General features: G+C 51.8%; 1 protein-coding gene across 1 annotated transcript; it reads left to right on the forward strand.

The window, feature by feature from the left end:
• The first annotated feature begins 8,629 nt into the window (after positions 1 to 8,629).
• On the forward strand, positions 8,630 to 11,311 carry TMEM79 (transmembrane protein 79). Its single transcript, XM_038768507.1, has 3 exons — positions 8,630 to 9,407; positions 10,621 to 10,834; positions 11,122 to 11,311. The coding sequence occupies exons 1-3, from the start codon at positions 8,630 to 8,632 to the stop codon at positions 11,309 to 11,311; spliced, it is 1,182 nt and encodes a 393-aa protein (XP_038624435.1).
• The last annotated feature ends 4,265 nt before the right edge of the window (positions 11,312 to 15,576 follow it).

Here is a 15,576-nt window from a genome sequence, read left to right on the forward strand (position 1 = left end):
TGTCGCCAACTTGTACTTCCCAAGCGCTTAGTACAGTGCTCTGCACACAGTAAGCGCTCAATAAATACGATTGAATGAATGAATGGCTTTATTTAGCTTTAGTTCTATTTGTTCTGACGACTTGACACCTGTCCACATGTTTTGTTTTGCTGTCTATCTCCCCCTTCTAGACTGTGAGCCCGTTGTTGGGAAGGGACCGTCTCTATATGTAGCCAACTTGTACTTCCCAAGCACTTAGTACAGTGCTCTGCACGCAGTAAGCACTCAGTAAATATGATTGAATGGATGAATGAATTTATTTAGCTTTAATTCTATTTATTCTGACGACTTGACACCTGTCCACATGTTTTGTTTTGCTGTCTATCTCCCCCTTCTAGACTGTGAGCCCGTTGTTGGGAAGGGACCATCTCTATATGTAGCCAACTTGTACTTCCCAAGCACTTAGTACAGTGCTCTGCACACAGTAAGCACTCAGTAAATATGATTGAATGGATGAATGAATTTAGCTTTAATTCTATTTATTCTGACAACTTGACACCTGTCCACATGTTTTGTTTTGCTGTCTGTCTCCCCCTTCTAGACCGTGAGCCTTTTGTTGGGTAGGGACCGTCTCTATGTGTCACCAACTTGTACTTCCCAAGTGCTTAGTACAGTGCTCTGCACACAGTAAGCGCTCAATAAATACGATTGAATGAATGAATGAATGAAAGACATCTCGACTTGGATGCCCTCAAGTCACCTTAAACTTGATATATCCAAAACAGAGCTCCTCGTTTTACCCCCCCAAACTCTGTCCTCTCCCGGACTTTCCCGTCACTGGAGACGGCCCCACCACCCTTCCTGTCTCACAAGCCCGTAACGTTGGCGTTATCCTGGACTCCTCTCTCTCATTCAACCCACGTATTCAATCCGTCACCAAATCCTGTCGGTCCCACCTTCACGGCGTCACGAAAATCCGCCCTTTCCCCTCCATCCAAATTACTACCACGCCAATACAGTCAGTCACCCTATCCCGCCTAGATTACTGCATCGGCCTCTTTGCTGACCTCGCAACCTCCTGCCTCTCCCCAGTCCAGCCCATACTTCACTCTGCTGCCCGGATCATCTTTTTACGGAATCGTTCAGGACACGTCACCCCCCTCAAAAATCTCCAGTGGTTGCCTGTCCACCTCCATAGAGGACAAAAACGCTTCACCACTGGCTTTAAAGCAGTCCATCACCGTGCCACCTCCTACCTCACCTCACTTCTCTCCTTCTTCAGCCCAGCCCGTACACTTCGCTACTTTAGTGTTAACCTTCTCACTGCGCCTCCATCTCGCCTGTCTCACCGACGATCCCGGCCCATGTCCTGCCCCGGGTCCGGAACTTCCTCCCTCCTCAAATCCACCAGACAACGACTCTCCCCATCTTCAAATCCTTACTGAAGGCACATCTCCTCCAAGAGGCCTTCCCCAATTAAGCCCCACTTTTCCTCATCTCCCATTCCCTTTTGTGTCCCCTGACTTGCTTCCTTTGCTCTTCCCCCTGCCTTTCACAGCCCCGCGGCACTTATTTATATATCTCTGTAATTTTATTTATTTGTATTGATGTCTGTCTCCCCCCTTCTAGACTGTGATCTCTATGTGAGCAGGGATTGTCACTGTTTGTTGTTGTAGTATTGTACTTTCCCAAGTGCTTAGTATAGTCAAAGCCAAATAAATGATTGAATGAATGAATGACATGCGGTGGAGCCAGGATTTAAACCCCCCTTGTCCCTCTTATTATGGTATTTGTTTCAGCGCTTACAGTATTTCGATCCCTGTTCCAGATTCAACATGTAGCCGGTGTGAAGCACACGAGAAGCAGCGTGGTCTAGTGGGTAGAGCACGGGCTTGGAAGTCAGAGGGACCTGAATTCTAATCCCGGCTCCGCCACTTATCTGCTGTGCAACCTTGGGCAAGTCGCTTCACTTCTCTGTGCCTCAGTCGCCTCATCTGCAAAATGGGGATTAAGATTATGAGCCCCATCTGAGACAAGAACGGTGTCCAACCCAATTTTCTTGAATCCAACCCAGGGCTTAGTACAGTGCCTGATGCATAGCGCTTAACTAATTCCACAATTATTATTATAATGACATTTATTAAGCGCTTAATCTGTGTAAAGCACTGTTCTAAGCGCTTGGGGTGGATACAGGGTGATCAGGTTGTCCCTCAGGGGGCTCACAGTCTTAATCCCCATTTTACAGATGAGGGAACTGAGGCACAGAAAAGTGAAGTGACTTGCCCAAAGTCACACAGCTGGCAATCGGCGGAGCTGGGATTTGAACCCGTGACCTCTGACTCCAAAGCCCAAGCTCTTTCCACTGAGACACGCTGCTTCTCCTAAGCTTTTCCTACTTTGTGGGGGAAACATACCTGAGTGCCAGAGGTGGCTGGCGGGCTGGTAAACTTTGGGGGGCTGAAAGCAAATCAGGGAAGGCTTGATAAGAATAATTATTATTCTTGATATGGCATTTGTTAAGTGCTTACTATGTGCCAGGCACTGTACTGATGGAAGAGGTGGACTTTCAGGAGGGTAGAGCTGCGGTCCGCCAGATTTGGCAGGGGCAGCTCCAATCCGGGGAGCAGCAGGACTTGCCCAAGATCACAGAGCAACCAACGCACAGCAGGTAAGAGGCAGAGTGAGGATTAGAACCCAGGCCCTTGTTCTATCCACTAAGCCTGGCCAGCAAGGCGACTGATGCAATAGACTAGCTCGGTTTCATGCACCCTAGAGAAAGTTTCAGGCCTCACGACACGGAAAGACCAAAAAACACAGAAATGGGGGGCCGGAGGGGCACCCCACAGGTCATCACCTCCATCCCCCCGCCACCTCCAGGGAGCTGTCTGGGTTTCCAGATTCATTCATTCATTCAATCGCATTTACTGAGCGCTTACCGTGTGCAGAGCACTGGACTAAGCGCTTGAGAAGTACAAGTTGGCAACAGATAGAGACGGCCCCTACCCAACAGCGGGCTCACAGTCTAGAAGGGAGAGGCAGAGAACAAAACGAAACCTATTAACAAAATACAATTCATTCATTCATTCAATCGCATTTATTGAGCGCTTACTGTGTGCAGAGCACTGGACTAAGCGCTTGGGATGTACGAGTTGGCAACATATGGAGACGGTCCCTACCCAACAGCGGGCTCACAGTCTAGAAGGCACAGTTTCCTGCGTGTGTGAGTTCTCTGCGCTCATCCCTGACTGGGACAAGTCGAAAGCCCGTCTCCTCCAAGGAGCCCTCCCGGACTGAACCCTCTTTTCCTCTTGTCCCACTCCCTCCTGCATCGCCCTGACTCACTCCCTTTATTCATCACCCTGCCCCCCGCAACCCCAAAGCACTTATGTCCCTCTCTGTCATTTATTGATTTCTATTAATATATATGTATATGCACCTGTATATATGTATATATGTTTGTACATATTTATTACTCTATTTATTTATTTATTTTACTTGTACATATCTGTTCTATATATTTTATTTTGTTAGTATGTTTGGTTTTGTTCTCTGTCTCCCCCTTTTAGACTGTGAACCCACTGTTGGGTAGGGACTGTCTCTAAATGTTGCCAATTTGTACTTCCCAAGCGCTTAGTACAGTGCTCTGCACATAGTAAGCGCTCAATAAATACGACTGATGATGATGATGATGATGATGATTAATGACAATCTCCCCCTCTAGACTGTAAGCTCATTATGGGCAGGGAATGTGTCTGTTTATTGTTCTATTGTACTCTCCCAAGCGCTCAGTATAGTGCTTTGCACACAGTGATTTGCCCAAGGTCACACAGCGGGCAAGCGGCAGCGCGGGGATTAGAACCCAGATCCTCTTAATCCCAGGCCTGTGCTCTTTCCACTAGACTACACTGCTTTTCTAGGAGTAGTAATGGCGTGTATTAAATGCTCAATAAATCAATCATTCGTATTTATCGAGTGCTTACTGTGTGCAGAGCACTGTACTAAGCGCTTGGGAAGTACAAGTTGGCAACAATTAGAGACAGTCCCTACCCAACAGTGGGCTCACAGTCTAAAAGGGGGAGACAGAGAACAAAACCAATCAATCAATCGTATTTATTGAGCGCTTACTGTGTGCAGAGCACTGTACTAAGCGCTTGGGAAGTACAAGTTGGCAACATATAGAGCCCCAACAGTGGGTTCACAGTCTAAAATACAATCAAGTGAATGAATATCTGTCATTTATTTATTGATATTAATGTCTGCCTCCCCCTCTAGACTATAAGCTTGTTGTGGGCAGGGAATTTGTTGAATTTTACTTCCCAACCGCTTAGTACAGTGCTTTGCACACAATAAGTGCTCCATAAATAGTTGAATGAACGAATGAATGAACTTCGGGCAAAGCACTTCACTTTTCTGTGCCCCAGTTACCTCATCTGTAAAATGGGGGTGGAGACCGTGAGCCCCACGTAGGATAGGGACTGTGTCCATCCTTAGTTGCTTATATCAATCGTATTTATTGAGCGCTTACTATGTGCAGAACACTGTACTAAGCGCTTGGGAAGTACAAATTGGCAACACCAAATTGGCTTATATACACCCCAGAGCTTAGTATGGTACTTCCCAAGCGCTTAGTACAGTGCTCTGCACACAGTAAGCGCTCAATAAATACGATTGATGATGATGATGGCACGTAGTAAGTGCTTAACAAATCCCATTACTATTATTATTACTATTATATTATTATTATCTGACAGTTTCCCCCGTGAATTGTGGGCAGACTGTAGTCCGTGTCATCCTCTTCAGCATTGCACGCAGCAGGCATGCAGCAGCACAGTACGTGGCACACACTAAGTAATAATAATAATAATAATAATGATGTACTAAGCCTTTGCTATGAGCCAAGCACTGTTCTAAGCAGTGGAGTAGATCAGGTAGAGACCAGTCCTTATTTCCATTTTTCCCACTTCCTTCTGACTCATTCCCTTTATTCATCCCCCCTCCCAGCCCCGCAGCACTTCTGTCCACATCTCTGTCATTAACTGATTTCTATCAATGTCCGTCACCCCCTCCTCCAGACTCTAAGCTCGTTGCGGGCAGGGGATGTGTCTGTTTGTTGTTATATTGTACTCTCCCAAGCGCTTAGTACCGCGCTCTGCACACCGTAAGCACTCAATAAATACAATCGATTGCTTGATACAAGGTTATCACTTTGGACCCAGTCCCTGTCCCACGTGGGGCTCACAGTCTAAGTAGGGGGGAGTTGGATTTAATCCCCATTTTTTCAGATGAGGAAACTGAGGCCCAAGGAAGGGAAGTGATTTGCCCAAGGTCACACAGCGGGCAAGTGGCAGCGCGGGGATTAGAACCCAGATCCTCTTAATCCCAGGCCTGTGCTCTTTCCTCTCATCATCAATCGTATTTATTGAGCGCTTACTGTGTGCAGAGCACTGTACTAAGCTCTCCCCCTCCTCCCCCTCTCCATCCCCCCGCAGCACCTGTATATATGTTTGTACATATTTATTACTCTATTTATTTATTTATTTTACTTGTACGTATCTATTCTATTTATTTTATTTTGTTACTATGTTTTGTTTCGTTCTCTGTCTCCCCCTTCTAGACTGTGAGCCCGCTGTATCTATTCTATTTATTTTATTTTGTTACTATGTTTTGTTTCGTTCTCTGTCTCCCCCTTCTAGACTGTGAGCCCGCTGTTGGGTAGGGACCGTCTCTATATGTCGCCAACTTGGACTTCGCAAGCGCTTAGTACAGTGCTCTGCCCACAGTAAGCGCTCAATAAATACGATCGATCGATTTCCGCCAGACTACACTGCTTTTCTAGGAGTAGTAATGGCATGTATAGAGAAGCAACGCGGCTCAGTGGAAAGAGCCCGGACTTTGGAGTCAGAGGTCATGGGTTTGAATCCCGACTCCGCCACTTGGCTGTGTGACTTTGGGCAAGTCGCTTCACTTCTCTGGGCCTCGGTTCCCTCAGAATGGGGATGAAGACTGCGAGCCCCCCGTTGGGACAACCTGATCACCCTGTATCCACCCCAGCGCTTTGCACATAGTAAGGGCTTAACAAACGCCATCATTATTATTATTATTATGTATTAAACGCTTTCTGTGCACAGAACGGTGTCGTAAGCGTTGGACAGGAATACAAGTCTTTGGCTCCCCGAATGCTCACGATCTAAGAACCCACCGGCCCAGCGCAACGCCTTGCGCGCAGTAGGCAACCACTACAGGGCTCTGTTGGAGGTAAGTCTCGCCCTCTAGACCGTCGGCTCGTTGTGTGTCTGTTCTCTTACACTCTGGCAAGAGTTTAGTCCAGTGCTCTGTGCACAGTGAGCGCTCAATAAATAGGACTGACTGAGCGACGACCCGATTTGGGGCTCGGCACGACGGCGGTCCACCCTGGGCTCCCTTCCCGCCCCGGCCTGGGCCCTTTAAGGAGGCCGCACCTGCCCCGGTCGGGCCGGTTTTGCCAAGGTGAGCCGGGGAGGAGCAGGCCCGGGCCTGGAGGGGGGAAGGAAGGGGCGTCCTGGAAGGAGTAGAGTCATCGCCACCGCAGAAGCCGGAGCCGCCTGGACCGATGGACAGCCCCTTCCCTGGCCCCCCATGACCCTCCGCACCGTCCCACGGCAAGGCCCGGCCCGCAGTGAGAGACAACCCGGGGGGTGTGAGCGGGCACCTTGGGGCGGGGGGCAGGGTCCCCCTCTCATCCCTCCATGGCCCCCTGGTCCAGCACTTAGAAGTAAGCGCTTAACAAATACCATTCTTATTATTAACCAGCTCCCCATCATCTCCCATCCCCCATGGGCCCAGTCAATCAATCAATCAATCAATCATATTTATTGAGCGCTTACTGTGTGCAGAGCACTGGACTAAGCGCTTGGGAAGTACAAGTTGGCGACAGGAGGCCTTCCCAGACTGAGCCCCTTCCATCCCCCCCATCTTACCACCTTCCCTTCCCCACAGCGCCTGTATATATGTTTGTACATATTTATTACTCTATTTATTTTACTTGTACCTATCTATTCTATTTATTTTATTTTGTTAGTACGTTTGGTTTTGTTCTCTGTCTCCCCCTTTTAGACCGTGAGCCCACTGTTGGGTAGGGACTGTCTCTCTATGTTGCCAACTTGGACTTCCCAAGCGCTTAGTACAGTGCTCTGCACACAGTAAGCTCTCAATAAATACGATTGATTGATTGATTGATTGATTGACAGAGACAGTCCCTACCCAACAGTGGGCTCACAGTCAGATGGGGGACAGGAAGGGTGGGGGGATTTGGGAACCGACGCTCCAGCTTGGGTGACCCCCTTTTTCCTCTCCTCCTTCCTCTCCCCTCAGCACCTGTATATATGTTTGTCCGGATTTATCACTCTATTTATTTTACTTGTACGTATTTACTATTCTATTTATTTTGTTAATGATGTGCGTTTCGCTTTAATTCTATCTGTTCTGACGACTTGACACCTGTCCGTTTGTTTCGTTGTCTGTCTCCCCCTGCTAGACTGCGAGCCCACTGTTGGGTAGGGACCGTCTCTAGCTGCTGCCAACTTGGACTTCCCAAGCGCTTAGTCCAGTGCTCTGCACACAGTAAGCACTCAATAAATACGATTGATTGATTACAGTGCTCTGCACACAGTAAGCGCTCAATAAATACGATCGAATGAATGAATGAATCCCCCCAGCCCTACCTCCTTCCCCTCCCCACAGCACCTGTATACATGTTTATCCAGATTTATCACTCTATTCATTTTACTTGTACGTATTTACTATTCTATTTATTTTGTTAATGATGTGTGTTTCGCTTTAATTCTATCTGTTCTGACGACTTGACACCTGTCCGTCTGTTTCGTCGTCTGTCTCCCCCTTCTAGACTGTGAGCCCGCTGTTGGGTAGGGACCGTCTCTAGCTGTTGCCAACTTGTACTTCCCAAGCGCTTAGTCCAGTGCTCTGCACACAGTAAGCGCTCAATAAATACAATTGAATGAATGACCCCCAACCCCTGCCCTTGTAATAATAATAATAATAATGGCATTTATTAAGCACTTACTATGTGCAAAGCACCGTTCTAAGTGCCGGGGAGGTTACAAGGTGATCAGGTTGTCCCACGGGGGGCTCACAGTCTTAATCCCCATTTTCCAGATGAGGGAACTGAGGCCCAGAGAAGTGCCCAAAGTCACCCAGCTGACAATTGGCGGAGCCGGGATTTGAACCCCTGACCTCTGACTCCAAAGCCCGGGCTCTTTCCACTGAGCCACGCTGCTTCCCTGCTAGCTTCCCCGTAGCAGGTCCCAGCTCTTGTCCTTGCCCCGTCTCTTCCCCCTCTCCGTCCCTGCCCCATCTCACGTCCCCACCTCCCCGTCAGATCCCTTCCCCACCCTTGTCTCTGCCCCCCTGCAAAATTCCCGCCCTCTTCCGCACCCCCAATCCCTGCCCTTCCTGTCCGGAGACCCCCGTGGGCCCTGTCAACACCTCCCACCCCCCCGGCCCTCTGGGATTCCTGCCTCATCTGCACCCCTGACGTTGCCCCCCTCGGCCCCCTGCCCTCTCCACGGGCGTGGGGCAGGCACTGACCGATTTTCCGGCCCAGGGTGACGGCTTATGCGGCTCTAGGACCCCCGCCCGGCTCCCGCCTCCCAGCATGGTGGACCACGAGGCCCTGGCCCTCATGGAGCTGGGGGCGCCCAACCCAGAGTCCTCCAAGAAGCGGCCCTCCCACCACCCGCCCCAGTCCCCGGGCGCATCCCCCGCGTCCAACGGCTCACCGGACGGCGAAGGGGTGAACGACGCAGGGGAGGGGGATGTGGCCAGCGAGGCGGCCACCCTGCCTTGGACTCCCTGCACCCCGTCGACCCCTCAGCCCAGCGCTCCCCTGGCCGACCCTCCCGAGCCGCTGACCCCGCCGGGGTCCCGGGCCGTGGTGCCCATCGACCCTCAGTGCGTGGAGCTGTGCCCGGCCCCGCCGCGGCCTACCACCGACCTCATCGTCCGCTACGAGAGCGAGACGGGCCACCCGCCGGACCCTCCCTACCCGGCCGTGGTGGGATCCCCCGGCCGCAAGTGGGAGGCCGCGGCGGGGGGATCACCGGGCCGCAAATGGGAGGCCGCGGCGGGAGGGTCCCCCAGCCGCAAATGGGAGGCCGCGGCGGCGGAGCCTCCCTGTAGGAAGTGGGAGATGGTAGGCCGGGAGCGGGCAGGGTGGTCCCGGTGCCCGTTGGGGTGCCGGGGCGGCGGGCGCGGCGAGCGGGACGGCTGGCGGGCCGTGGCGTCCATGGGGGCCGCCCTGGTGCTGTTCCCCTGCCTGCTGTACGGCGCCTTCACCCTCCTGCCCTTCGACGCCCCGCGCCTGCCCACGCTGGCCTCCCGCCTCGTCTACACCCTGCGCTGCGGCGTCTTCGCCACCTTCCCCATAGTGCTGGGTGAGCCGAAAGGGCGGGAAAGGGCGCCCCGATCCTCCCCCTAACCTCCCACCCCCGAGGCCTGGCACCGTGTCCCCATGTCCCCATCCCCTGTCCTGCCCCGCGTCCATAAAGGATGCGGGTTCTTATCCCAGCTCCGCCACTTGTCTGCCACTTCGGGCAAGCCGCTTAATAATAATAATGATAATGATGATGGCATTTATTAAGTGCTTCCTCTGTGCCAAGCACTGTTCTAAGTGCTGGGGAGGTTACAAGGTGATCAGGTCGTCCCACGGGGGGCTCACAGTCTTCATCCCCATTTTACAGATGAGGGAACTGAGGCCCAGAGAAGTGAAGTGACTTGCCCAGAGTCACACAGCTGACAGGTGGCGGAGCCGGGATTTGAACCCACGACCTCCGACTCCCAAGCCCAGGCTCTTTCCACTGAGCCACGCTGCTCCTCTAACAACGTCTCTGGCTTAACTTCTCCTTGCTTCAGTTCCCTCATCTGTAAAATGGGGATTAAAGACTGTGAGCCCCACATGGGACAACTTGATAATAATAATAATAATAATAATAATGGCATTTATTAAGCGCTTACTATGTGCCAAGCACTGTTCTAAGCGCTGGGGAGGTTACAAGGTGATCAGGTCGTCCCACGGGGGGCTCGCAGTCTTAATCCCCATTTGACCGATGAGGGAACTGAGGCCCAGAGAAGTGAAGTGACTTGCCCAGAGTCACCCAGCTGACAATTGGCGGAGCCGGGATTTGAACCCACGACCTCCGACTCCAAAGCCCGGGCTCTTTCCACTGAGCCACGCTGCTTCTCAGCGTGACCTTGAATCTACCCCAGTGCTTAGAACAGTGCTTGGCACATTGTAAGCCCTTAACAGATGCCATCATTAGACTGTGAGCCCACTGTTGGGTAGGGACCGTCTCTCTATGTTGCCAATTTGTACTTCCCAAGCGCTTAGTACAGTGCTCTGCACACAGTAAGCGCTCAATAAATACAATTGATGATGATTATTATTATCCCTGACAGCAAGTCCCCACGGCCCCGTGACCTTGAGCCCTCCCCTGGTGACCCCCGACCCCCGTCTCGCAGGCGACTGACCTCGCTCCCCGACTCTCTCCGTCCCTCCCGTCCCTTATGCGGTCCTTGTGGCCGCCCAGCCGGTGACCCCCCCCCCCCCGGTGACCCCTCCGGTGACCCCTCCGGTGACCCCCCCGGCAGGCCTGCTGGTCCACGGCGTGTCCCTGCTGTGCTTCGGCTCCCCACGGCCGTTCACGGCCCCCCGACCCGAGGTAGAGCTGCACCGCCGCTACGTGGGTCAGTCGGTCCAGCTGTTCGTGCTGTACTTCTTCAACCTGGCCGTGCTGGCCACCCACCTGCCGCAGGACCTCCTCAAGCTGCTGCCGCTGCTCGCCGGACTCTTCGCCATCTCCCGGTGCGTCCCGGGCACCCGGAAACCGAATCCGGTCCAATTCCCGGTCTCTGTCCTGGCCGGGCTTGGCTCCTGCCCATCTCCCAGGCTGGGGGGCCTAGCTGAGCCGTGAACCCTGCCCCCAAGCTGGCATCCCGACTGACCCTCGAGTCACGTCCCCCGCCCCCAGACCGGTATCCCGACTGACCCCCGACCCCTTCGCCCACAGGCCAGTGTCCTGGCTGACCCCGTGCCCCCAGCTTGGTATCCTGACCCCCCCTTCCCCCTTACCACTGGCTCCTTGTCCGCAGGCTGGTGTACTGGGTGACCTTCGCCATGGGCCGATCTTTCCGCGGCTTTGGGTTCGGGCTGACGTTCCTGCCGCTGCTGGCCATGCTGGGTTGGAACCTGTACCACATGTTCCTGGTGGAGCCGGAGCGCCTCTTCACCTCCGCCGACACCCCCGACCTCACCCGGGCCGGCCCCCGGCCCTGGGGCTGATACCCCCACCCCGACCTCCCACCTCCCACCCTCTCTGGACCGTGGGCCTCGAAGGAGGCCGGGGACAATCGGACCCCGACGCGCGGGGCCCCCGATCTTCAGTGACCCCGGGGACTGTTACCATATCGTACCGAAGATAAGTCAGCCCCTTCCCCAGAGCGGGCCCGGAAGCTTTCATTCCTTCGATCGAATTTATTGAGCGCTTACTGTGTGCCGAGCACTGTACAAAGCGCTTGGAAAGTACAATTCGACAACAGATAATAATAATAATAATAATAATGGCATTTGTTAAGCGCTTACTATGTGCAAAGCACTGTTCTAAGCACTGGGGGGATACAATGTGATCAAGTTGTCCCACGTGAGGCTCACAGTCTTAATCCCCATTTTTACAGATGAGGGAACTGAGGCTCAGAGAAGTGAAGTGACTTGCCCAAGGTCACACAGCAGACTTGTGGCGGAGCCGGGATTCGAACCCACGACCTCTGACTCCAAAGCCCGGGCTCTTTCCACTGAGCCACGCTGCTTCTCTAACAGATCTAACAGGTCTAACAGATGGAGGGATTGTCTCACCAACGGGCACTGACCCCCAAGGGCAAGCTTGGCCCCCCCAACTACTGCTTCTGGGCAATCAATCAATCGTATTTATCGAGCGCTTTCTGTGTGCAGGGCACTGTACTGAGCACTTGGGAGAGCGGAGTTGGCAGACGTGTTTCCTGCCCGCAACCAGCTGGCACTTTTGGACCCGGGGGTGGGGGCGGGTTGGAGTTCTTTAAATCTATAAATCGCTCAAGCACAGCCATCCGCCCTCATCCTCATCCTTGTGTGTCTCTGTGCCCTTATACTCATCATCATCATCATCAGTCGTATTTATTGAGCGCTTACTATGTGCAGAGCACTGTACTAAGTGCTTGGGAAGTACAAATTGGCAACATATAGAGACAGTCCCTACCCAACAGCGGGCTCACAGTCTAAAAGACTATATACTTATACTCCCCCCGCTCCAGGGCTCAGAGAGGTCGAGCAAATGCCCTGCAGCCACACAGCCTGGGAGAGCCGGGGATGGATCCATTGTTGTGAGGGGAGCAGAGAGAGCAGGGCTGGGGGTGACGAAGAGGGGCCCGAGGGGCCAGAAGCGACCAAATTCATTCATTCGTTCATCCAATCGTATTTTTTATTATTATTAATTAATTAATAATGGCATTTATTAAGCGCTTACTATGTGCAAGGCACTGTTCTAAGGGCTGGGGAGGTTACAAGGTGATCAAGTGGTCCCAAGGGGGCTCACAGTCTTAATCCCCATTTTACAGATGAGGTACTGTTTTGAGCACTTACTGTGTACAGAGCACTGTACTAAGAGCTTGGGAAACCGCAACGCACCAATAAATAGTGACATTCCCTGCCCACAACGAGCTCACGGGATGGGGAAGTTTCTGATCAATCCATAGTGTGGGGAAGGAAAACGGGGTAATCGTTATCGCAATGATACTAATTCATTCATTCAATGTTATTTTTTGAGCATTACCGTGTACATAAGTGCTTGGGAGAATAACATTTAGCAGATAAATTCCCTGCCCGTAGCGAGCTTACAGTCTAACAGGAGAGACAGGCATTAAGAGAAATAAATAAGTTACAGACGCGGACATAGTGCTGTGGGGCTGGAGGGTGCGTTTTAGAGAAGCGGCGTGGCTCAGTGGGAAGAGCCCGGGCTTTGGAGTCAGAGGTCATGGGTTCGAATCCCGGCTCTGCCAACTGTCAGCCGTGTGACTTTGGGCAAGTCACTTCACTTCTCTGGGCCTCAGTTCCCTCATCTGTAAAATGGGGATTAAGACTGTGAGCCCCCCGTGGGACAACCTGATCCCCTTGTATCCCCCCCAGCGCTCAGAACAGTGCTTTGCACGTAGTAAGCGCTCAATAAATGAATGAATTGTATTCATTCAATCGTATTTATTGAGCGCTTACTGTGTGCAGAGCACTGTACTAAGCACTTGGAAAGTACAATTTGGCAACAGAGACAGTTCCTACACAATAACGGGCTCACAGAAAGCCAACAAAACAAAACGACAGGTGTCGATACCATCAGAACAGATCATTTTTAGACTGTGAGCCCACTGTTGGGTAGGGACTGTCTCTATATGTTGCCAATTTGTACTTCCCAAGCGCTTAGTACAGTGCTCTGTACATAGTAAGCGCTCAATAAATACGATTGATGATTTAAGTGCTTACTACGCGCCGAGCACTGTTCTAAGCACTGGAGTAGTGACAAATTCATCAGATTGGACACAGTCCCCGTCCCCCACGGGGCTCACTGTCCCAATCCCTATTATACAGATAGGACAACTGAGGTACCGAGAAGTTAAGTGATTTGCCCAAAGCCACATAGCAGACAAGAGGCAGAGGCAGGATTTGAAACCAGGTCCTTTTGACTCCGAGGCCCGTGCTCTACCCAATAGGCCACACTGCTTCTCTTCTGTATTCGATTAAAATAATAAAAATTGCGATATGTGTTAAGTGCTTTCTACATGTCAAGCACTGTGCTAAGCGCTGGGGAGGTACTAAATAATCAGATGGGACGCGATCCCTGTCACGGGAGGGGCTCACGGTTGTTTAAATGGGAACGAGAGCAGGTGTTTAATATAATAATAATGATGATGGCATTTATTAAGCGCTTACTATGTGCAAAGCACTGTTCTAAGCGCTGGGGAGGCGACAAGGTGATCAGGGTGTCCCGGGGGGGGGGCTCATGGTCTCAATCCCCATTTTGCAGATGAGGTAACTGAGGCCCAGAGAAGTGAAGTGACTTACCCAAAGTCACACAGCTGACAACTGGCAGATCCAGGATTTGAACCCGTGACCTCTGACTCCAAAGCCCGGGCTCTTCCCACTGAGCAACGCTGCTTCTCTAATCCTCATATTACAGATGAGCAAGTGCGGTGTTAATAATAATAATAATAATGGCATTTATTAAGCACTTACTATGTGCAAAGCACTGTTCTGAGCGCTGGGGAGGTTACAAGGTGATCAGGTTGGCCCACGGGGGGCTCACAGTCTCAATCCCCATTTTGCAGATGAGGTAACTGAGGCCCAGAGAAGTGAAGTGACTTGCCCAAAGTCACACAGCTGACAACTGGCGGAGCCGGGATTTGAACCCATGACCTCTGACTCCAAAGCCCGGGCTCTTTCCACTGAGCCACGCTGCTTCTCTAATCCTCATATTACAGATGAGCAAGTGCGGTGTTTAATAATAATGGCATTTATTAAGCGCTTACTATGTGCAAAACACTGTTCTAAGCGCTGGGGAGGTTACAAGGTGATAAGGTTGTCCCACGGGGGGCTCACGGTCTCAATCCCCATTTTGCAGAAGAGGTAACTGAGGCCCAGAGAAGTGAAGTGACTTGCCCAAAGTCACCCAGCTGACAACTGGCAGAGCCGGGATTTGAACCCGTGACCTCTGACTCCAAACCCCGGGCTCTTTCCACTGAGCAACACTGCTTCTCTAATCCCCATATTACAGATGAGCAAGTGCGGTGTTAACCCGCCTTCTCCTCATGAGATGGAGGCAGAGACCCTCCCCGCTCATTATTCATTCATTCAATCGTATTTATTGAGCGCTTCTTATGTGCAGGGCGATGTATTAAACGCTTGGGAAAGTCCAACAGCCACAGGGGTGCAGAGGCTCATTCGCAAAATCAAGTTGATTTGATTCCCACTTCTCCCATCCCTTCCCCATCCAGGGGGTGGTGGGGGTAAGAGTGGTCCCCTCCACTCTCCTGTGCGTCCTTCCTTCAGTCGTATTTATTGAGCGCTTACTGTGTGCAGAGCACTGTACTAAGCGCTTGGAAAGTACAATTGAACAATAAAGAGAGACCATCCCTGCCCTCCCCGGGTTTCCAGTCTAGAAGGGGGGAGACAGACGTCAAAACAAGTACCCTTCGCCCCTTCTGTCCCCGTGTACCTTGGTGGGGGGGATGTCCCTGAGCTCCTCTCCGTGTCCCTCAAAGGGCATATGTTTCATTCATTCAGTCACTCGTACTTATTAAGCGCTTACTGAGGGCAGAGCACTGTACTAAGCAATTGGGAAAGTCCAAGACAACAATAAACATCATCAATCGTATTTATTGAGCGCTTACTATGTGCAGAGCACTGTACTAAGCGCTTGGGAAGTACAAATTGGCAACATATAGAGACAGTCCCTACCCAACACTGGGCTCACAGTCTAAAAGGGACAAATAAACAGGGACATTCCCTGCCCCCAGTCTATAGGGGGA

The sequence above is a fragment of the Tachyglossus aculeatus genome, chromosome Y4, assembly GCF_015852505.1.
Source record: "Tachyglossus aculeatus isolate mTacAcu1 chromosome Y4, mTacAcu1.pri, whole genome shotgun sequence".
Classification (NCBI taxonomy): Eukaryota; Metazoa; Chordata; class Mammalia; order Monotremata; family Tachyglossidae; genus Tachyglossus; species Tachyglossus aculeatus.